Source organism: Vespula vulgaris, chromosome 4 (assembly GCF_905475345.1).
Source record: "Vespula vulgaris chromosome 4, iyVesVulg1.1, whole genome shotgun sequence".
NCBI lineage: Eukaryota > Metazoa > Arthropoda > Insecta > Hymenoptera > Vespidae > Vespula > Vespula vulgaris.
Window position 1 is genome coordinate 2,826,342 of NC_066589.1, and position 24,239 is coordinate 2,850,580.

At 30.8% G+C, this 24,239-nt stretch overlaps 1 protein-coding gene and 1 long non-coding RNA gene across 5 annotated transcripts in view; one reads left to right on the plus strand and one right to left on the minus strand.

The window, feature by feature from the left end:
* LOC127063387 (sushi, von Willebrand factor type A, EGF and pentraxin domain-containing protein 1) overlaps window positions 1-16,016 on the minus strand; it is a 33,084-nt gene extending 17,068 nt beyond the window's left edge. For all 4 annotated transcript variants that reach the window (XM_050993126.1, XM_050993123.1, XM_050993125.1 and 1 more), the window contains exons 1-5: window positions 15,493-16,016; window positions 7,228-7,303; window positions 4,844-4,877; window positions 513-594; window positions 177-343 (exon numbers count right to left, since the gene is read on the minus strand). In XM_050993126.1, the coding sequence (XP_050849083.1) occupies window positions 177-343; window positions 513-594; window positions 4,844-4,877; window positions 7,228-7,299 (355 nt within the window). In that variant the 5' untranslated portion in view covers window positions 7,300-7,303; window positions 15,493-16,016. The remainder of the gene's footprint in view (window positions 1-176; window positions 344-512; window positions 595-4,843; window positions 4,878-7,227; window positions 7,304-15,492) is intronic.
* On the plus strand, window positions 4,849-14,118 carry LOC127063394 (uncharacterized). The gene is made up of 3 exons (XR_007781334.1): window positions 4,849-4,898; window positions 13,638-13,842; window positions 13,918-14,118. It is a non-coding gene; the product is annotated as an uncharacterized LOC127063394 (long non-coding RNA).
* Window positions 16,017-24,239: the final 8,223 nt, after the last annotated feature.

Below are 24,239 nucleotides of genomic sequence, written 5' to 3' on the forward strand. Positions count from 1 at the left end.
TCTATCGTAAACAATCTCCATTTGATTATTGATAAATGATGTAGATTTTTTAAAAATATTAATAACTTTTTTTTACGAACAATGATCAGCAAGTTTTAATAATTTGAAACACTGCTCTTCTTACTGAAATTATTTTATGACAGAAGTTTAATGAGAATAATAGATTTTTAACTAACCAGCATATTGAGAGACTAACATTCCTGCGGCGGATTCAAGCGTGTTGGTTCGCAAATCGTCCAACGAGGCGAGTCCTAACCAGTAACGGTCCAAATGTCGGCCGACCATACCCGCAGTCATGTTGTTCTCGCTATAACTTTCCACCACCATAAGCTCGCTTCCGTACCTATAATTTTAAGCATTAAATCGCTTGATCGACGAACAATATTCGTTCGTTAAGAAAAAAAAAGAAAAGAAAAGAAAAGAAAGAAAAATAAAAAAAATAAAACAAATAAAAAGAAAACAAAAAATTCTTTATTTTACAAAGTTCCGATTGGTGTTCATGGTTCGCTCACCTTCTGCATAGTTCCGCCGCTTTTTCCCAGGAATGCCTGATGTTGAAGAACTTGTAACAGTGTATACCTCGTAATTCCCATCCTGCGTAACACAAGGAAAGACATTAAGTAGATTTTCTTTGTTAAAGTGTAACGAACGGATTACAAAACAAAGACGCCGGCATATTCGAGCAAGCATTCATGCGAGATAAACGATCGAAATGTAGTCGTTCCTTCTTTTTCGTATTTTAAGAAAGATAATGATTAAAATGGAACGTAACTTGTTCCGAGAACAAAGAAAATTTCATTTTCGTAGTAATAGTTTATTGATACTACTAAAAACTAAAGGAAATTGGGAACTGAGGAATTTGGTCCTGTCATTTTCCTGATCGATTTTCATCTTTAATCTATAGTTATAAAGTTCGAGAGAACTCATTTGACTAAAGTTGTTGTGAATACTGTAATTATTGAACGTGTGACAAATTATGTGTATTCTGAAAGTTCTAATAATCTATTTTCGTTTAGTTGTATAATGTAAAATATAATGAATAGTGATAAATATTTAAAATCGAAATAATTTATGACTGAACCAATCGAAATAAGTAAAGTATATTTAATATTCTAAATGACTGATCGATGAATTTAGAGTCATGATTATTCTACAGATTAATTCATAGTATATATTTAATTTTTCTTTAACTTTCATTCAAATGTGAGAATAAAATTGTCATTGTGATTACGTACGAGAAGAATGAGCACGTGAGTAACGTCAAAATCGTAGTATCGATACAAGAAAGCAGGCTAACTATTGACCCGTATGGACAATGACGGACATCAACGACCTCGATCGTTTTTAGTGCACGCACTCATATATACACACGTGTACGTATACGAACGTCGCGTTGTTTATAGCTCGATAAACGAGCTTTTACTTTGCGAAAGGAGATCGTTGAGAATCGAAGAATCAAGATCGATCCGTATATGATCGGATCACGTCTGTTCGTTTTTAACAAATAATAGTCTTTCAATAAGTGTTTTATTAAATGTTTTTTCTTTCTTCTTTCTTCTTTTAGATAAATCATGTTAATTTAAATAAATATTTTTGAATCTTTGTTGTAATATATAGTATGATCTTTAAAATTTTAAATTATTAACATGTGAAGGTTTGACTGACAATATCAGTCAAATTATCACTATGGTTTTTTTCATACATTAGGGTTAAAATTCAGAAATAGAATTTTTTCATGAAATAGTAATGTTAATATCGTACTGTCAAAATCGAACGATTTGTCGTTGCTGGAATATTTTCTTTGACCTGTGTCAAAGGTTAAGTTTACGCCACTACTAGTTATTACTTATCATGTAAAATACTGACAAGAAGTATCATGTAAAAATATTGACAAGAATTAATAATCAATACAAATATTAGTCTATTCTAAATAATATATCCGTAATCCATTGAAAAACTTCTAGAAAAGAAATCTAGAAAAAAGATAGTATCCTATACTAGTAATCAGTCGTCTTAGTTATGCAAAGATTTTTATGTTACAGGAAAGATTTAAAAAAATTGTTTAAATTTAAATGACATTAAGAAAAATAAATAAATAAATAAAAAGAAAACTTTTGATAAAACTTATTGAAAGACTCTATACTTATATAATAAAAGCTTATCTTGAGATTTACAATGAATAAATTTTTACAAAAATAAAAAAAAATAAAAAAGAAAAGATAGGTAAATACCGATCGTAGCTACGCCATGAAGTATATTTCAACAACTCGATTATTCTCGCATGATAATGGATCCTTCGATGCGATGTGTCGTTGCAATTCTCTTAGTAGACGGAGTCGATCGCGGCCTTCCTTTCTTTCGAAAGGTCAAACGGCTACGCTTCGACAAAGTTGCTCCTACTTCTTCGTATATTAGCATTTCTCGTTCGACGTACTTACATATATACCATACATATGCGCTAAATGTTTTTCAGTATTACTCATAAAGTGATAATAATGGAGTCGTAAAAATGCTTTAAATATATTATTTTCGACTTTGAGTTTGTAAAACCGTTCAATATAAATAAATACGATATTCCTATCATTTACTCTTTGATTTTCGATAACGTCGATGATCTCATCGATTATTAGCAATATTATAAGTACATAAATTCTTAATTAATTTGATTAAGTTTAGGAAAAGTTTCATTGAATGATATAAATTATTATTTATCATGTAAAAATAAGTGACAAGAATTAATAATCCATACAAATATTTTAATTAATATACGTTATCTATTATATTATAATTTGTAACATTTAATTTGAGACAATATATATATATATATATATATATATATATATATATATATATGTACCTATTAACTATTATATTATAATAATTGTATACTTCGTATTATTCAGAGTAGTATTATATAATTATATAAGAATACACTCACACACAGACTAATATTATATTATAATATAATAATTATTATATTGCACATTCTCTTTCATTAAATATTTTCTTTCCTTCTTTTTTCTAATTATCTGAAAATTCATTGATTACAAAGATCATTTTATATAATAAAGGTCTATTTTCTGTTATAAATCTTTCCTAAATGTCCAGGAAGTACTACATCTATTCCTTTTTTATTTTCTTCATAATGATTGTAATGAGTGAAGTACGAAGCCCTTTGATGAAGAGCTCGCTTCAAAGAAACAACTATGGCTCGTAATGGTGCGTTAACACGAGGAAATGAGTTATAGTAAGACGTAAGAAATGAAGGAAGGAATGCGTCACCGGATGTTCTACATTTTGGAATACCGTTCGACGATATATATATATATATATATACAGATACGTATATACATACTTAGACAGCTATATACGTACATACATACGTATATTCATTCATCCATATATATGTACATATACATATATAGATATGTTCACGCCCCCATACATATACACATGCATATACATAAATGTAGAAGTGTATGTACACGTATACATATGTATATATATTCGTACAAACATATACATACAATACATGTACACGGAGGTCGTTGAAAGAAGTGGATAACTGTGGTGTTTGCGCATCCGCCTGTAGTGTATTTTTAGGATCAATCGGTTCAACGCGATGCAAGGAAGGAGAACGGAATGAAGGAGAAGAGAGAGAAGGAGGATTCACGGTTTAGGAATGCCGCTCTCCTTCTCTTCTTTCTTTCTACCTTGTGGATCTTTACCTGGTCGACAACATCGCCACAATATCGAGACATTTTCTCAAAGGATATTTCAAACCGTACATATAATCCAAAAACCGGATTAAAATATCCTCTTAAAAGTTTTTTCGAGGTTTTATACGTATGATCAGATTATTTTATCCTTCTTTTTTTATATACATTTTTTATGTTTATGATTATTAAAAATGTAATTTATTTCTTATTTTGCCTTAACTTTATCTACATTATAATAAGTACTAGGATCATTGAAGTTTAACGATAGAAAAGTTGTTAATATATTATCTAAAGATTTATGTTTCCTTATTTGCTCGATCAGAATTTTATTGGACATGGATGATCTAGCGATAAATAACAGAGTAAACTTTCGTTAACAATGATTTTTAATGATATTATTAAGTAGTTAATTTATTAGATGATCTCGTAAATTCAAATATCATTTGCTTTCATTATATACCAATGTTAATCGATTACAACTTTCATAGTAGAAAAATCATCCATGTAGAGATTTTCTAATCTATTAAAAAGTAGCAATCATTCGATCATTGTATAAAATTTATCCGTATCTTTACGAATGACCAACTTCACATTCCTCGAGGCTGCCATCACGAAAGTAAAAGTTTCTTAACGAGAGTCAAAGCAACAGCCAAGAGCAATGATGCCAATCGTTCTACGAATAAATCCAACGTAGATTTTCTAATGCTCACGATTTCGCTGGCCATAGGAAATAACTATTTCAAGCTTTCACGTCACATCTTGAGATTCTATCTCCGAAAGAGAAAAATGATCAGACAATGATCAGACATTTTTGTTATTTTTTTCTTGTTGTCGCATTAAAAATAACAAAAGTAAAAACAGATCAATAATAAGACATTTGATGACTAATATGATTTACTATCCTGAATATTTATATGAACCTTGTATCAACACTTGTGTTTATTTTGGAGCTATACACACACACACACACACATATATATACATCCATTGGGCGTGACCTTTTACAAATAAACAAGGAGGATTTCTCCTTGAGAGAATTATTTTCGAAGGAACGTTATAAGGTACGTTATAAGGAACGTATAAGTTATGAAGGAAGTTAGTTTATTATCTGCCTTTTAACTTACCGTTTGGACAGGTGAAGACGTTCGTTGTAGGAACCTGGAATAAGAAAGAAATAAAGTAAGTTTTAGTGAATCGTAGATTTTAGAGTGTGCAGTAACATGTAAGTACTAGTTAAAATATCCCATTTGTACTTTTTAACATATAAATATAAAAATTTTATTTATGAAATATTTTATCTTCTTGATATGATATATAAAGATAAATGATATTAACGTGTTTAGTTGTACATTATAAACGTATAATTTTATTCAAAACAGAAACACACGTAAAACAAAAGTTTAGATGTTACGATTTCCATTTATTTTTTCTAGAAGAATAATTTCTCACGTTATGATTAAAATCAACGTGTAATATATAATTATGAAATCAAAAATATGAAAGTAGCAAATGTCGCGTGAATCATCAATGTAGAATTCCCACGAAAGTCAACGAGGAAGTAACAAAGGAAAAATAAAATAACGACAAAAATGAGAATTACTCTCACTCCATTGTAATACGAGATCATCGGGAACAATCCGATTACGTATCTTACAATTAGCTTGACTTGCGTTACACGGGCCAAAGTATAATTCAACAATGTTATAATTACTTATACCGTAACAAAATTATGAATGAAATGATGCCTCGATTAGCATAGTAATTTAAGAGGTATGAAGAATTTTGAACAACCGTAAATTTTGGTTCTAAGAAGTCACATTTCTTATTTTCCTCTTTTTCTCTCTCTCTCTCTCTCGCTCTCTCTGTCTCTTTACTCTCACCGCCCAACACATTCATTTCAACTCATTTTATCCAGCAACTTGCCCTTTTTCTATTATGATACTTCCTATAGTTAAAATATGTTGCAAGAGCGAGCATGTTGTGACATTGCCGACTTAAAGAGAGTCGAAGCTCAATTCCACATGTATGTATAGGTGCATGCGTGCACGCGTACGTGCGTGAGTGAGTACATGCCTATCCTGAAATTCACTTTCACCTCGGCTTCAGTATTATATACTACATCAAGTGTGGTAGCCGGTGGAAACGGGTAGGTAGTGTAACTTCCACGGAACACCGACATGCGAATTACTTCATATTCCGCGGTTAAAATTTCCCAAGGATTCTTGTAAAAGGGTAGATATAAAATAAAGAGATAGAGAAATAGAAAGACAAATAAAGAAAAACAGAAAATGAGAAGTATGGAGAAATGGACAGAAGAAATGGATAGATAGAAAAGGATAACAAATAAGAGAGAGAGAGAGAGAGAGAGAGAGAGAGAGAGAGAGAGAGAGAGAAATCAAGAAATAAAGAGATGAGAGATGAGATATACTCCGATCTCTCTCTCTTTCCCTCTCTGTCTCCCTATCTCTTTCTCTCCGCGACGCGTGAAATAAGAAGAGAAAAGTAGACGCCTACATACTTTCCGTTCTTCTTCTCTTCTCTCTTTGCCAACACGAACGTGTACTTTTATCCGTCGCATCGAAACCGACCCGTTATTCGTCACCGTTATGCCATCCGCGCGTAACAGCGACGCGACACGAAATCGAATTCAGTTTTAACCGACTTCATCGATCGTCTTTTCAACCCGTTGCTCGATATTTTTTCTTTTTTTACCACTTTTCCATGGATGTATGAATATTGGCAAATATTAAAGTTTATTATCGTTAATACTTGTTAAGCTCGTGAGGTGATAAAAAAATTGTATTAATTTTGTATGAAATAAAAATGTCCGATTAAATATGTATTAGATTTTGTAACAAATAGAAATGTATGAAATGTTTATGAATATTTATTAATGTTATGAAAGATTATTTAGTTACAGCATTCTTTGTAAACGATATTTTATATTACGTGATTTTCTAATTCATAGTTCACCCTTCACTGATTAATATTAACAACATAATAATTTTTACAGGATAAAATATATATGGCTTCTTTTTTATTTTGTCATTAGATAAGAACACACAGTGACAGTTCATTCACCCATGGCAAATCGTGGCTAGAGAGAACGTGTAAATAATTAATAATGTTTTGTTGTCAGAATGATAATTGATATGCAGCCGTCGTTGAAAACTATGTGTGACTTGTTGCGCATTAGCAAATGACGCGTGACCTTGCTTCGTGAATGATCTATAAGAAAAAGGGCAAGGATAGTGACTGAATACGAAGATATTATATTATAAAGAAGAAAAAAAATGCATGAATATGAAATTTTCTGCGAATCATGTTTCGTTCGTATCACTAACCATTCTACGCAATCAGCTAAGAGTTTCGAAATTCTAAGCAAATATTTCTTCGATAGATAGATCGATAGGTAGAGATACTTGGTGAAACTAGTTGGTAAATTTTGCATTTCTATTACGACGTTATGTATAATTATTCTATCATGTATCTTAATTAAAATGCTCACCTGAGACGCCGTGAGCCGTACATGGCACAAGAGGAAGGCGATCAATATGGTCGCCAGCTCTCTTATCAGCATATTTCTGAAACAGAAGAAAAAAGGAACGTGTTAAAAGAATGAATTAAATTTTACATTTTTTAATTTTTTATTATTATCAAAGCTCACAGAGTATATTCAGCAATATTTATGAAAATAACCTATCTCAAAAATTGGAAAAACTTGAATTCATCAAAAGGAAAAAAAGAAGAAAAGAATGTAATATCTCAAAACGAAAAACATATAATATAAATCACTTTCGTAATTATTAACTCGATCAATTTTTCTATTCATTTCAAGTAATTCTGTAAATTCTATATAAAATACTGTGTAAATCATTGACAACTAAAATATTCGGAATATTTAACGATAAATCATAGACTTGATATTGACAGAAAAAGGCACGTTGAATTTTAACGATGGAAAGTATGCGGAAGGTATCGTCGTGGCAATTCACCGAGCATAGAATATATAAATGCATATATATATACACACACACACACACACATATACGTATATACAAATACTCGTAAAATTCCTTACGGTTTCTACGGTTCGATCACTTCTCCCTATCACCCCGTGTAACGCATATTAAACTTTGTTTTTGACCCCTCGAGGTTCATCAATAACATTCTTGTTAATACTCGTGTTATATGGAATTCTTTTTACGGATCTATACAACATTTTCAAACGTTAATAATGGCATAAGAACGGTGTTGATCATGACTTAGATATCATATAAAATTTGACCAAAAATATACTTATATTTAACATGTTATAGATCAATCATATTTTATTTATTTATTTTATACATTGATCAAATACATTTCTTAATTACATGAACATATAAATATTTTATTATTTATCAAATATGCGATATAAAAATATCAAGTGCAAATGGTTAAACTAATTTAATGTAATAAAATTTATTAATCTTTGAGATCCGTTAGAGATGCGACTAAATGAATTCTCGTATGAAAACCAGCTAGTAGTGAACAAACTAAACGACCACCCAGGATAAGGTATAACGGTGTTGTTAAAGATAATCGAAAGACTTATATCCTATAAGAGACATATGGCTATCAGGCGTACATCCGCCGGAAAACGTGGCATCAAGTCTTGCACCTGATCATACGTATGTTTCGCAGACATTTTAAAATTGGCTGCAACTTTAAATTTATCGAAAATCTAGCAAAGAAGTCAAAAACAGTCGTAATTTTTTTCGGATTTTCTAATGGAAAATACTTCATTCGAATCGAAAAACTATTGACGATTAAATTAATTTAGATATGTCAAAGAAAAATAATGAGATTTATATTAATTAATTTTGAAAATATAATACATATTTTTAAAAGTTCGTACATTTACACAAATTAGCATATTTATGCAACATTTTTTTATTCCGAATAATTTATTCGAACAAATTGATTGGAACGAGTTAAACAAATCTTTTCATTTCGTTCTACATACTTTTTAAAAGTAGATATTCTTTCATAATATCGTCGTTTACCGTTAATATCTCGTTATGAATATATAAGGACATTCTCTTCCATTAACGATGCAGGATCAATCATCTTACATGATATTTTTTTTTAGCTCGACGAAAAGTTCGAAGAATCTTTGTGAAGAAGTAGAAAACCTAGCCTTTTGTGTGAAGCAAAAAAAGAACCTGTAATCGTCTTCCTTGAGCGTGTTTATGTGAAGCTTTGCTTCGCTTCGTGAACAATTTTCCTTCCAACAGGTAGAAAATTATTTTGCACTTAAGATGGATGTATTCGCGGAGTTCTCGGCATTAAAACGTAACTCCTTCGAACATAATTCGTTGTAACAAACGAACCAAACAACTTTTGTTCTTTGATTAAAATCGTTCAAATTCAATAAAAAGAAGAAAAATATCTCCAATTTTTTAAAAATTGTATTGATTAAAGAAAAACATTGCCAATGTTAATTATCATTTTTATATATTGTAGTTTGATTATTTGCAATTCATGAAGTGGTTATGTATAACTATTATAATAAGTAACCAATAAAAAAATTAGACATCTCATCACGGAGATGATTCTTGCATCAATATAAAACCGGATAATATCAAATTTCCGTTCTGGATGCAGATCATCGCTACCAGACGATGAACACTGTGTTGACAATGAATTGAAATATGAAGAGGGACACACGATTCTAAGGTCGCCTCGTTCCTTGTGGTTTTATGAGTAACGTGTGATACTTTAAACTCGTATTATCTTACCACTCTTACATTTCTTTTTCTCTCTCTCTTTCTATATATATATATACAAACACACACATATATATACGTATACATTTTTATAAAAATAAATATTTATTGTTAGACATAAATGTAATACATAAAGATATGAATTATATAGTATGTGTATTTATATAAGTACATATATATCTAACGTAAATATCATACTTTGTTATGTTTAATAATCTCTAAGGCAGATTTGTTTAAAAAATCTTGGAAGTTTTTATTGAAAATAGGGAAAGAGAAAGAGAAAGAAAGAGAGAGAGAGAGAGAGAGAGAGAGAGAGAGAGAGAGAGAGAGAGATAATTTTGTTACATTTTTCTTTGTATTTTATTTTTCATAATACACATATCAAAAAGCAACTATGTTTTTTATCTAACAAATTACATCGACATTGGAATACACTTGTTTATAATTTGTCAAGATAAAAATAAGCTACATGTTTTGTTCAACTGTTTGTTTGCCTCCATTAGTCACAATTTTAGCTGTCACTAGAGCATGACGTTTCCCACAGTACATCGTAGTACATCACTAATCATCTTATTACTTTAGGAATTTTATTCGATCGATTTTATCTAACAAGGAAATTTTATTTTTGAGTGATGATTTTAAAAAATCATCATGAAAGACAGTATTTGCATAATTGAATTTTTAAAGCATTATTATGTAATAGGTATATTTGTTAATTTATTATGTATTTAATTATAATTTTTATGTTATATTATATGAATATTTTAGAATGCATTTCATGTGAAATTGACAAGATACGAAGTTGAAGTTTTTAACGAACGTAAATTGAAGTACCGCTTGATATCATCCAATCGCGATTTCCTGTTCGTCTTACATGGATTTCCGCTTGTCGACGAATTTGGTGATCGTACAGACGTAATACTTATCGACGACGAATCGAGATACGATTTTTAACGAAGAGCATATATTCACTCGTACAACGGTACGTAGCATTAAGATATGCACTTTGTAAAGATCTAACGTATGCAACATGTCACTCAAACATGGATTCAATTTATCAGAATAATGATGTTAACGTGACATGAATATGAGAAAGTATCTTCCGAACAAGAGTTAGTTTTCTCTAATTTACTGTGACAAATAAATGATCTTTTAATCGATCGATGATCTTTCAAATGTAATATATTTCATTTTTGATTTTGCTATTAAGAATTCCTATTATTTCATTCTAACAATAGATAGTTAATAAATGTTATCTGTTCTAAATATATATATATATATATATATATATATATATATATATATAATAAATTTCATTTATATTTTTATTATTTCAAAAATTTCTCTTTTTTTGATTCCACAATTGATAATTAAGTAAATGTTATTTGGTTTAAATTAAATCTAAAATAAAATAATATAATTCGTCTTATGATATTTTCACGGACGTTGTAAACATCGTAATATTGTTGACGTATGCTTTCGCCGGCGATGTAAGTAGTTGGTTCGAGAATTATACGTTGTTACAGAGAACACGTTCACCGAACCCTTGAATCGAAATTAATCGGTACAAGGCTTAAGTTTTATGCGATGTGAGCTTGACTGATTGAATAATGGTAGGCGGAGTATAATAATATAATATATATTCTTAAGATGTATTGATTATATTAGTGAGACTTTTTATGTGATACGTTAGAGTTTTAGGAAATGTTATTTAGATGGTGACGTTGCTGGCTGCACTTCAATGAAAAAATTTTTGCGTGCACTTTTTAGGATTATCTTCCGACTAACTAAATAGCATAATTTAGAAAAAGAAAAAGGGATAGGAAGAGCGTGTAAGAAGAATTTCACATAAAGGAAAGAAATGATTTCTTATTGGTTGTAAAATGTTCAAATAATCGTAGGTGCGGTTTCTTTTTCCAGTTTGTAAAAAAATAACTATTTTAGAGATAAACTCCAGAGAACCATATGATTCGTTTAATTTACAAATCTAACTCTTATTTTTATTGCTTGACTTTGCACATTTTTTTAAATTATGAGTTTAACTAGAGGTGTCAATAACTCGAACAATGGTAATCAATGTATTTTTTATTCTTAGCGAACGTCTAATAAATTCTTATAGTCAAATAGTCTCCATAATAATATATAACTAATAAGGGAAAATTTAATATCACTAAGAGTACAAGATTGAGCTTCAACGACGTTTAATCTTTATTTTTTTTATCAAGAATTTTCATAATTATTTCGTTCTAACAATGTATATTATACATAGTAGATATTTGGTAAAAAAATGAATAATAAAATATACGATCGATTATATTCATAGGATATAAGGTTTATTTCATAGGAGAAGAGGGATTCTTAAATGGTACAAGACCATTGTTAGCCTTTCTACGTGCTTAAAGAGGTAGAGATGAAAATGATTAAGACGCAGCATTCATGCGAGAGGAAAAGAACGAAAGAATTTTGCAAGGATCGAATACTTACGACGACGACGACGACGACGACGACGGCGATTTTGCTTGTGGGTGCAAGCTTAAGAATAGGTCGTGGGAAAAGTACGGTAAAGGAAGTTCAAGCAAGAACTTGTCTTTGTGCGTTGCAAATCTCTACGAGTAGTTCCCTTTTTACCTTTCATTCGTTTACCACCTAAAGTAATATATTGTAAACGTTTATCAAAGTATTCTCATCATCGTGTTCATGTGCTAACAATTTGCGAAACATTTTCATCTGTTTTTTTATTCTCATAATCGATTTGTCTTTGAAGCGATTCGATCAGAATCTATGAACGTCAAAAAGAACTAAGTTATTTTAGCTATATTTCAATGATGTAATAACTTTATACGGTTATAGGTTCTTATACCTATATTTAAAAAGAAAAAGAATATTATATGAATCCTGACGTAATATTTTTGTCGTAATAAAAGTTTTCATTACCTTCCATGCATACACCTACTATTTACTATTTACTTGCAACTTTCTTGTCTTAGATTGTGAGAGTATCGTGAATAACTTAAGTATTTGAAATTAAAGTGAACACACGTATGTTACAATATTTAAAGGAAGAATTAATAGATGTGAATAAAAATGGAAGAAAACATTAGAATAATAAAGATCGATGAAATACTTTAATATTCAAAATTTGATGAATCATATGAAAAACATTAAATTCATTCCTCAAAGAAATATTCTTTTTTAATGTTTTTGACAGTTTTGCATATGTGTATTATATTTTTTTTATATGATATAGTAAGAAATTAAATTTTTAATCCAGCAATATTCTTGTAGCTCTTCGACATAGTTTTGTATAGATATATTGTATTCTTTTGATTGGATTGTAATATTAGATAAAAATATGAAGTTAATATTTAATAATCTTCGATATTATTGATTGAGATCAGGAGTAAAACTAACGTTCGTCGATCATTCGATGTAATAATGTTGAAATAATCTTAGGAATCGAGAAATTCCGTTAGCAACCCCATTAGTAGTAACATATTATGGTATAATCGAGTTCGTGGAACGTCCCGCTTTCGAATAAATCTATTATGTAATTACGCGTTCTATTGCAGTGCACACGTTTTCATTGAATTTTATATATAATTTAGAATTAAAAGAATATCGTTTAATCATAATTTATACATATATATATATGTGTGTGTGTGTCCAACTATATATCGTTATCGATACTTTTTAATGCATAGAAATTATTATTATTAAAGATTACTTCGCAGAATATCGCGAATAATTGATTTTTGATTTAATTATCATGTCATCGAAATTTTTCAATCTTCATCATCGATTTTTTGCTTTCGCGATTGACTATTTTTTCAGATTTAATTCAATGAAGATTCTTACCTTAAATAACTATAAATTCATTTGAAATAACTTTAAATTAAAATCTCTCGTTGTTAAAATAATTTTTATTGCTTAGTCGTACACATATGTATCTCCATGCTGGATAAATTATTATATATAACCAACATAATATATAACGAGAAAAAATTTGTCGAATTTGTATTTATTTTTATCGATATCGATTTTAATAATCTCATTTTTAACGACGATCTTTATTCTCGAATCTTAATTTTTATTATCGTATAGTAACTATATTTCTGATTTTGTTTCTTTCTTCTTTTTTCTTCATTAGACTAATAAGTAAATAAATTCACATGTGTGTCACATGGTGACATCGCTGGATTTCATGTTTAACATGGTTCGTCGACCGATAACAGCGTCCACCGACAAACATGTTGTCCGCTTCCACGCGCAAGGAAAGTGCAGCAACGTTGAACAGCAAGACTGCGAGAGAAGACGAAGGAAACAGCAGAACGAAATTACGAAGCTGCGCCTAGGTGAATAGCAGGCATACCTACGTACACGATATACTCTACTGTTCCTTCTCTATCTCTTTTTCTCTTTATATCCAGCATGCAGGGCGTGGCTGCTGTTGCCTGGATCAAGAAATATTGGAACGACATACTTCCTATGTTTCATTTTCAATTTCTTCACGGTTGGTACGCGATTATTATTATCTGGTATTTATCTAGTGCACTTGCCCGTGCACAGACATTCTCTCTCTCTTTTTTTTTTGTACGCCCTCTACTATACTTTACATATGTTTGACTTTTTATCCATCATATCGATTGACTTTATTTTTTGTAACTTTAACAACAGCACATGTAGTATGTGTTCAATGTCTTTGTAGAAAAAGTTGCATCTTTTATGTAAGTTAAAATCAATATAAGTCAAAAATACGTTTCTACAATAATATCATTCTAATTATACACTTTTTTTTTATTTCTGTCATTGGTATCAGTTACGTGATCGGAATGTCTTATAAGATGTCATATAAGACCTCTATCAAGTTATCGCCTGACGAGCGTGAATTCCTCATTAAACCACGAGTTGGAAGGTCGTAAGGAATACTGGATCACTGGTGTACTTTCTTACGTGGATAGAATTGACTCTGTCAAGTGTAACCATGTAAAAATTATATTATTTGTATTTGCTAACCAATGTAAGGATCGGACAACAATTTTTATCGAAAGACAACATGTTCAGTGAAATGTGAACAAGATGGACTTATCAATATTTGAAGTATGAATAGGGTTAGAACGTAGAACTAATACGTCTTATCCACCTACACAAAAGAACTAACACCTGATGGAGCATCCTCCATTCTTCTATCTATGCTATCCCAACATCCTACCTACATACCTATCTACCTACCTACCGACCTATCAACCTACCTAACTCAACCTACCAGTCGTACACTCTAAGAATTAGATCCGGTATAGTATTTGTCTTCCGAAAGATCTTGCCGAGAACAGGTTCCTTCGAAGATTTTACTTTCGAAATATCTCGAAAAATAATTTTGTATTAAAAAGTCGAAGAGAGTAAACATTTCTGAGATTGCAGATGACCTAATTTTCTTGGAGTCGATCATTCAACGATTATAGATTTAATAGTACTTAAAAAGAAAAGAACTATGAAAAATATCTTATGTAATTACGATTAGAAATCAATAGAAATTTGTAAAATCCAAGACATCTGCTGTATTATCAAATATCGAATTTCATATATTTTTTTCACGATTTCGAAACATTTTTATCTTTAATTTCACAGATGGCAGATTAACATGTCATTACTGTAAGACATAAAGAAATATAAAGATTCATACAACGAGGAGGTTAACGAAGTAAGGCGAGAAAGGCCGAAAGAGTCGAGAAGGGATCGACTTTAACGATCAGCAGGAAGCAGTAGTCACGCTTGCGATGGCACATCACCTCATCACGAAAGGAGATCCCTCGGTCTCTCTTTCCTTTTTCTTTTTTTTCCTCGTTTTTTCTTCCTACGAGACGTAGCCACGCGTTCACACAAAATTCCAAGATATTTATACATTCATAGATGATCCGTTTACGCACGTGTACATAGAGATAGATAACACATAGATACATAGATACATATATACAGGAAGATCTTTCGATCTTACTATGACTTACGTTTTCTTTCTCCTCTATGTTCCACGAGATGATCTATTTCCCGGGTACATGTACATACACACCAGCTTGGATCCTTCCTACGGAATCCACTCGACGAAGCGAGTCACTGCACTAACCGAGTCTCTTTCTCTCTTTCCCTCGCTCTCTCTCTTTCTTTCTCTTTCTCTTTCTTCTCGTATTTCGTTAAAAAGAGAAATTCAAGGTTGTGTAGCGAAAACGATAAAGGACCTCGAAATCGTAGAACACCTTTTGAAATGGATTAAGGCAATAACCACGAAGCAAGTTTACACTGAGACGGTAAAAAGAGGACCGGATGGTCTTGGAAGAAAAGATTAATTGAAAAGAAAGTGGAGAGAGAACGCACATCCGAAATGAATAATAATAATAATGTTAATGATAATAGTAATAATAATAATAATTATAATTATAATTATAATAATATTAATAATAAAACAAATAGAAAGAGAGGTCGAGTAAATTCAGGGTCACGGAGCTCCTTTTCTCCGGCCCACCGTTTCGAGACTGAAGAGCTCCCTAACTCTCTCTTTGAGACCAGGTGAACGGCGGCGTGAGTTAACCTACCTAAGAGGGAGCCTTCTCCTTCATCAAGAAACGAGAGAGAGAAAGAAAAAGAAAAAGAAAAAGAAAGAAAGAGAGAGAGAGAGAAATGGAGAGAGGGAGATAGAGAGAAAGAGAGAAAGGGAAGGAAAAAAGGAAAGAGCCGTGAACGTAGGCGCGCATAAAAGGTGGAGGAGACGGTCGGTTATCCTCGCCTTTTAGCCGAAGATTACCGAGACGTACTTCGGCTTTCGATTTCCGACGATCTTACTCGAAGAAGAATATAACTCCAAGAATAGTCTTCGCGGATGTGAACGAAGCTGTAACCGTGACATTATCTAAATATAAATTTATTAATCGAATTATTTATTTATTTATTTATTATTTAAGTATCTATAGAAAGTAAAAGAATTTTATTCGATGAGTCTTTTAGAAGAAAGATGAAAAAAGTTTTGTTATTTTGCTTTTTATTCTTTTAATTAGTGACGTGAATCACGATGGTAATAAAAAAAAACTATCAATGTAAGTGTAATTTAAATTATTCTTGTTTTATTTTTCAATAATTTATGTTTTAATAATTTAAGTTTTCGTATATCACGAAAGAAGGAAAAATTTCCAGTATTAAAGTAAACTAAGAGAAGCAAAGACGTGAACGTAGCGTTCGAGGCCGAGCAACCGGCAGACTCGGTTTCAATGGCGATTGCTCGCGTACGCTAGAAGAAATTCGTGTTATTAACGAGAAGAGGGTATACTTGGCTTCTTCGAGAGCGTCTTATTTGACAAAGGAAAGGAAACGAAAGAGAAAGATAAAGAGAGAGAAAGATAGATGGAGAGAGAGAGAGAGAGAGAAAAAGAGAGAAGGAAGGGGTTCTTTCTATTGCATGGAATCTGCACGATCTCTTAGAAATCACGACTTTTTGAAATTACAGTATACTTATTGTTAATGACGTTTTAACGTTTACTAAAAAAAAGCAAAGATATACTAAGCATCGCATTAAAAAAAAGAAAAATAGTAGTTGAATATTCGATTAGAATGGAATGATCTGATCACGTAACGTTCCACGAATGGTAACTTATTGACACCAATGATCCGTGCTATAGAGAAATAAATGAAAATCTAACGGAGAAGAAAATAAAAGAAGAGAGAGAGAGAGAGAGAAAGAGAAAAAATTCATTACCAAAAAGGACTTAGCTTGAAATGATTTTTCTAGAAACTTAACACGTTCACTTTTAAAAGATTGTAGTTGATAATAAGTAGGCGTACAAGTTTGCGAAGGAGAGACATTAATGCTTGAATAAGAAAGGTCGTTGAGCGAGATCGGCTAAGTCGTTCCACTCTTGGCATGTCGATGGGTACTAGATTTCTTTTTCTTGGTAACTTGAATAAAAGCCGTAATTGGACCGGAGATGTGCCGCAAAACGATTTCGTTTAATAAGGTATATGAGTGCGATCTTAATATTCTTTCTCTCTCTGTCTCTCCTCCCTCTCTATACTTTTACCTAACAAGAAGGGAAAGAGAGAAAGAGAGAAAAAGAGATAATTGAAATCATTTATTTTAAAATCTAGGATAGATAATCTCAGGAAAAATCATTTTTGTCGATATGACAGGATTCGATTATTCTTTGTAATCGTTTATCGAGAAAAAAGAGCTTTTAAATAACGGTAATGTTTTAATTAACATCTATATATATTTAATTAACATTTATAATCGTAACTAAAATTTAATTTCAATATAAATTCAATTAAAATTTAGTTTCAATATAAAGGATTAAATTAGAAGAAAGGAAGAATGATCAAAATGTTAACAGTAACCATGCAATATTTAGGTACCTAACAAAGTTAATGATCGTTAAAGGAACATTAACAGAATTAAAAATTTGATACCATCATATAAAGAATGATATGATATGATGATGAATATTATTTGGAACGAAAAAAAATTTTTCGTAATATTTATTCGTAAAGCTTAACAGTTACATTCAATCATCGTGGCAAAGGAAGTAGATATCATCGAGACTAAGTTAAGCGCACGAATCAAGCGACAGCCGGATGGCATACCGATAAAAGGCATTGATGTCTAAGCGCATTCCGTTAGCATCTTATCGGGTCTGTTGCTCTTGGAAGGCGTTCAACCCGGCAACTCATTCGTCGCACGCGAGAAGCTTCATCGCAAGGAGACGAAGGGAAAACTCTCTGCGTTACGTTGCGTTCATAAATAAAACGGAATTATCATCCTTAGCTTGCTCACCAAGCCAGAAAATCTCGAAACCGCGATATTACGCCGACGCGGTGTTGCAATGAGAATTGGTTTCGCTAAGGATGAAAAAAGAGGCTTGGACATTTATCACGACTGCACTCATGTTTTCCATTTTACCGTAAGTGATATCATTAATACAGGTATATACAAGGTTCGTGTATGTGTATGTCTCCATGTATGTATGTGTGTATATGTGTATACGCGTGCATATTATGCTAATGATCTCCTTGACTTGACCCATTTTAAGTGGAAAGCTCGAGGCAATTAATTAGTATGTAGAAAAAAAACAGTCGATTTTATGCGACTTTCTTATCATCGAACGATATTTTTACTGATAAACAAAAGAATTCGTTTATATTAATACGAATCTATTGTATCTATGTATCTTATTTATTCCGTAACTCTCTCTCCCTCTTTCCCTTTCAAACATCATTAATTTCCTTCATGAATTTTGTTCTAATATTATTAAAACAATGTAATGATTAGTAACATCAGTTTAAAAGTTAAATATTTATTCGGACTATCAGAAGTAAGTAAAAATATTATCATGAAATAGATTAATTTTCTGACATATTTTGTTATAAATGCAATAATCTAAGTTAGTTTTAGGATAATATTAGGATGATAGTTTTAAAATTATAGTTGATATGATGTTTTGTCGAAGTATCAATTAAGACATTAAAAGTATAATATTTTAAAAAGGAGTTTCATGAGAATTTTAGCATTTTAGAAATGTCCTTGAGAACTACTTGCCCAATTTTATAGCAGGAAAGAGCATCTACATACTTTCCAAAAAACTGAACACGTAGCACCATTTGATTATCATACTTTCGCGACTTTCTTTCGTCGGAAGATACACCAAGGAACAAGGTAATCGAATTCCTAAAGAGTTATTTCTAAGTAAACGTAAAAATGTGATTTTCGTGTGTTTAAGAATATACCACGAAGGTAGCATTTAAGATATATCCCTACAACAAAACACAATGGAGTTAAATGTTATTAAGAGATAACGTAGTCCGTAGTGTCATTTTTAAAATTATTTTTTAATTCTTTTTTCTTTTTATTATTTTCATTATTTTAATCGCATGTGAAGGGGTTAAGCTATTGAATAGGCTAATAAATAATATTATTATTGCTATATTTAATCGCAAATAATTTGAATAATAGTTTAAATAATAATGTAAATTTATAGGCACTTATATTTATTAAATTTTGTTTTCTACGCATTTTTTACCTTCGTAAAACAGCAAAAAAAATCGCGAATAATTTGAATGACAACAATGACGGTCAAGTCTGACGACGATTAGACAGAGTTTTGGCAGGGCGTCGACCTGGAGGAACCGTTCGAAGGCGTTAGTCCGACGAATACAGGTGTATGTGTCTTATCGTAACATGTATCGGCCTAACATGCAACAGCGTAGAAGGACATTTTTTGCAAAGAGAATTAACCTTGCTTATCATTTTTATTATTAAAAATTATTTTTAGAAGGACTTGCTTATTTCATATGACTAACACGACTTTAGGATAATGTAAATGTATTTAACGTAATTTTCTTCTTTTTGTGTCGAATGACGTTTCCGTCGTATTATACGTTTCTCGTGTCGGAATGTAAAATAATTTGTTAATGACATCATTAGACGTAGAGTTTAACAGTCTATTCATTCAAACAAAAATAATCTTTTTTTCAAGATAATGTAAGTTGTTTTTAATTTGATCATTGTAACGAGCCAATTCTTTTTTATATCTAAGAAATTTATATATCTACTGTGTAATTTATAATATAACTTATATTACTGTAACTATATTATAATTATACTATATCATAGAGAAAGAGAGAGAGAGAGAGTATAATTTTTTAATACGTTATATTAATATATTATTATATATATTATAGTATATTATAGTTATATTATACTGTAATACTATATAGAATAATACTAAGAAAGTTATATAAAAGTTATAACACATACACATACACATAAGTTATTATATTAAGTATATTTAATAAATATCAACTTTTGTAAGTAAACTAATAATCGATTTTATGGAAATGTGAGAACCTTAATTAATTTTATAAAAAAAAGGAAATAAGATATACATATAAGTTACGTGGCATATAAAGAATCGTATGATATTTATATATAAATTTTTATTTAATTTAATCGTATATCAAGTAATTGAATCGAACAAGTTAAGAAATACTATTATAACGTGATCGATTACAAATAATCCCAATTATCGTTTAAATAATAATGAAGATTTTGTTTGTTATTAACTTCATGAAAATATCTTATATATTCTAATTAAATTTCTAATTTAATCAGAGCTTTTTTTAAAACTTGAGAGAAAATTGAACCGAAAGTTACTTCGTTAAGAGTAACACTCCGTGTAAGTACCACGCCAGTGAGCAACAACGTGCAACATGCAACGTGGACCTCCTCTCGTCTTCCTCCTCTTATCTTTATCCTCTCTTTCTCTCTTTCTTTCTGTGTCCTACAAAACTCGAAGCGAATTAACGGCCGAGGCATTTACATCGTCCTCTTTTACTCGCGTGCACGCGTTTCGTAAGTATGTGTACGTGAGTACGTGCCAAGTTTCGCTGTGGAATGCGAAAAGTCCGGTGAGTTGGTAAAGCCGGCGATTTAAAAAGTACCATCGTCCTTGTCTTTTCTCATCCTTAAAGGACGCCTCGAATATTTCTTTTTTTATTTTTAGACAACCGTTACAACGTGGTCTTTTTCGTTCTCCATTTCTAATCGCATGCTTGATTCATTGTTATATCGTGAATAAATATATTTTCTTAAGGCAAATAAGAGTTTGGAAAAAATAAAGGAAAGATTTAATGACGATAACAAAAATGAAGATGATTATGTGAAAGAAAATGACAAAACTGATTATAATGATAAAGAAACGATGAAAATGATGACGTACGGAAAAAAAGAAAGAAAAACAAGAGAAGAAAAGGGTAAGAACAAAAAAAAAGTAAAATAAAAAACTTTTTAAGAAAAAAGAAATGAGAAATGGTAGCGACGTAGGTGTGGCGTAAGCTATAACGAATGCTGTAGTAGAGTCTAATGAAGGAACGCGAAGAATGAGCACATAGTTCAGTCGATGCTTCCTAACTGTAAACGTATAGAATCCAGTTAATCATACGTAGTATGACATACAAAAGTAATATTTTAAATATCGAATGATATGCATGAATAAAAAAAATAAGAACGTTCGTTGATTAATGTAAAAATAAATCAAAAAAAAAAAATAAAAATAAAAAAAAGAAAAGTATACAAAAAATATAAAATTTGAATATGAAGATCAATCTTAATTTATCAACTTTACTACTAATTTATAACGTAAGTTTGTATATATACAAAAAAAGATGTAAATTTAATGATGTATTCATTCAGTCATGAATGAATAGATCGAAATGATGAAAATGAAAAAAAAAAAAATGAAAGAACTCGATTCAATGTGACGTGATCCCGTGTAACTCTTTACTGTCCCAGTTTGTCGATCTAGTCGAGTCATTCCTATGATCGAAAAATCAACTGGCAATACATGCGCGTGCGTGTAAGGACATTCGTGTGTGCGTTTTTGTGTATTCATGTATTCACCTCGAGTAAAAGTGCGAGAAGTTTAAAGAGTAGGTGACAAAGGGAGTAGAAGGGAAAAATTGAGAATATAGCTGGGTAAGTGTGCGAAGGATAGTCGAACGATGCCAATGGAGGCCGGCGATCTAACAGGCAGGAAGCTGCCGAGTGTAACGGTACACTCGGACCCTGACTACTTTGTAGCGATGCAAAGCCTTCTCGCATCGTCGATCGTTTCACGTCGTCGGTAAATATAGGCAAACGCGTCTCTTACCCCTTACTCTTCCTTCCCCCTTGTGGAAAGTTTCTTTTTCATCGAACTAACACGATCCGTTATCGGTATCTGCATTATCCAACGATTAATCGAGAAATTTCAATTCTCTTCTTCCTTCATTAGTTCAATATTTAAAAATAGGAAAAAAATATATATATAGAAAATTATATAATTAATAAAATTAGGTATATAATGAATTGTGTAGATTTTTTTTTATTTTGTTTAATACCTATATAACTATATACTAAATATTTTTTCTTTAACGCGAATAAAGTTTTAAAGTTTTCTTTTTTTCAAGTACTTATGAAATTAACAAAAAATATGTGGTCAAAGTAGGTCGGTATAGTTCTAGTATTATTAATTATCATCTTAAATGTACTGTAAATACATTTCAATTCATTGTAAAACAAGAGATTCAAAATCCATAATTTTTACGGGTTTAATAGTTCTAATGTTAATTATACAGGATAAGGAATCTAAATGAGAATACCTGATTATTTTGTATTCTTTATTAATAAACGAAATGTGTTCTTAACAAAAACTGATTTCAAGAAAAAATCTTTTACTACTATAATTACTATTACTATTACATGTTTATAAAATTTTTGTTAAGAAGTATTATTGTGCATCTATAAGCATTCACATATTTTTATTTAAATACCTCACCTTGTATATAATTTTTTATCTTTATCTGAATTTTCTTTAATCATCTATTATTTACAACTTCAACTCTGTCTTAATATCTAACTCTTTGGCTGCGTCAACTTTAATAAATTCTTGTTTAATAATGCAAATATAATTTAATTTATCTAACTGAATCAAGAAATAATCGTATTATTATTATTTGTAATTACAGTTAAAGCAATTAAATATAAATAAGAAAAGAAAAATCATATTTAAATACGGAATTAATCCCAATAACAAAATCTCGTTCAACGTTTTCTATTTAATACCTGTTAAATAGTATTTAACGCACATGTTTACATTATCTATTTAATATTGAAAAAATAAATTAAATTAAAAAAGATTTTTCTCTTCAAAGATTTTCTAAATTCTTTTGTAGAGTATACCTTGTTCGAGTAATTAATTAAAATCGGTAGACGATAACCATCAATCTTAATTCTATTATTTTTTTTTTCTGTTAATCAATCTTCATGAAATTTCATTCAACCTGTTATATTTTCTTTATATACGTGAATACGAATCGTGAACGTCATTTTTGTGCGACCAAGGATGATTCACGAGGCCTTAGTAGTTCAGACAGCAAGACAGGATATAGTGGGCATCTATAGTTGCAGATAGAACATCGAGGATACATCTTCGAGGCACGCGCTGATGTAATGTGGGTAATGCATAATGAGGACTTTGCACATTCTTCGCACCATCGACTCGTTCTCGTCGAGTTGGAGAAGGAAAGATTTCTCTCTGGCTTCATGGCTTAGCCTGCGAGCCTTTCCCCTTTTGCCTTTTTCAGATTGGCCACATTGCGTTCTTTCTTGGCAAGCACGTGCGTAACTATGTAACTGCATGCTCGTGTGAACGCGAAAAAGAAGAATAATATGGCAGGTTGATAATAAGAAACTAAGAAAATTATATTATCTATATCACTTTTGTTTTTTAATTTCAATGAAATATTATAAATGTCATTTTTAAATTTATATGCTTCTTATTGTTATTTAATAGATCATTAGATCCGTAAGAATTTCTCATTTTACATTACTGTTAGTTCTGATAGTAACGAACCGAAGCTACGTAGAGAGATCGAATAGAATAAATGAAAAAGAGGAGGGAGAGAGAGAGAGAGAGAGAACGTGAGAAGAGAATAGGTATTTATAAGCGGTGAAGCGAGCAGTGGGATAAACGTGGATCAACGGTACTTCTTGGAAGAAAATTATACGTAGCCAGTGCCGATTACACGATCGACGGTGCCTTGCACAATTAGTAGAGACCAGTATTTTATTGGCTATGCGTTGAAATTAATTAAATAATCGCTGTAACGTCTGGCGAAGTTATTCTATTAGAAGCAGGAGATCTAATTAGCCATCCTTTAAAATGGAATTTATTAACAA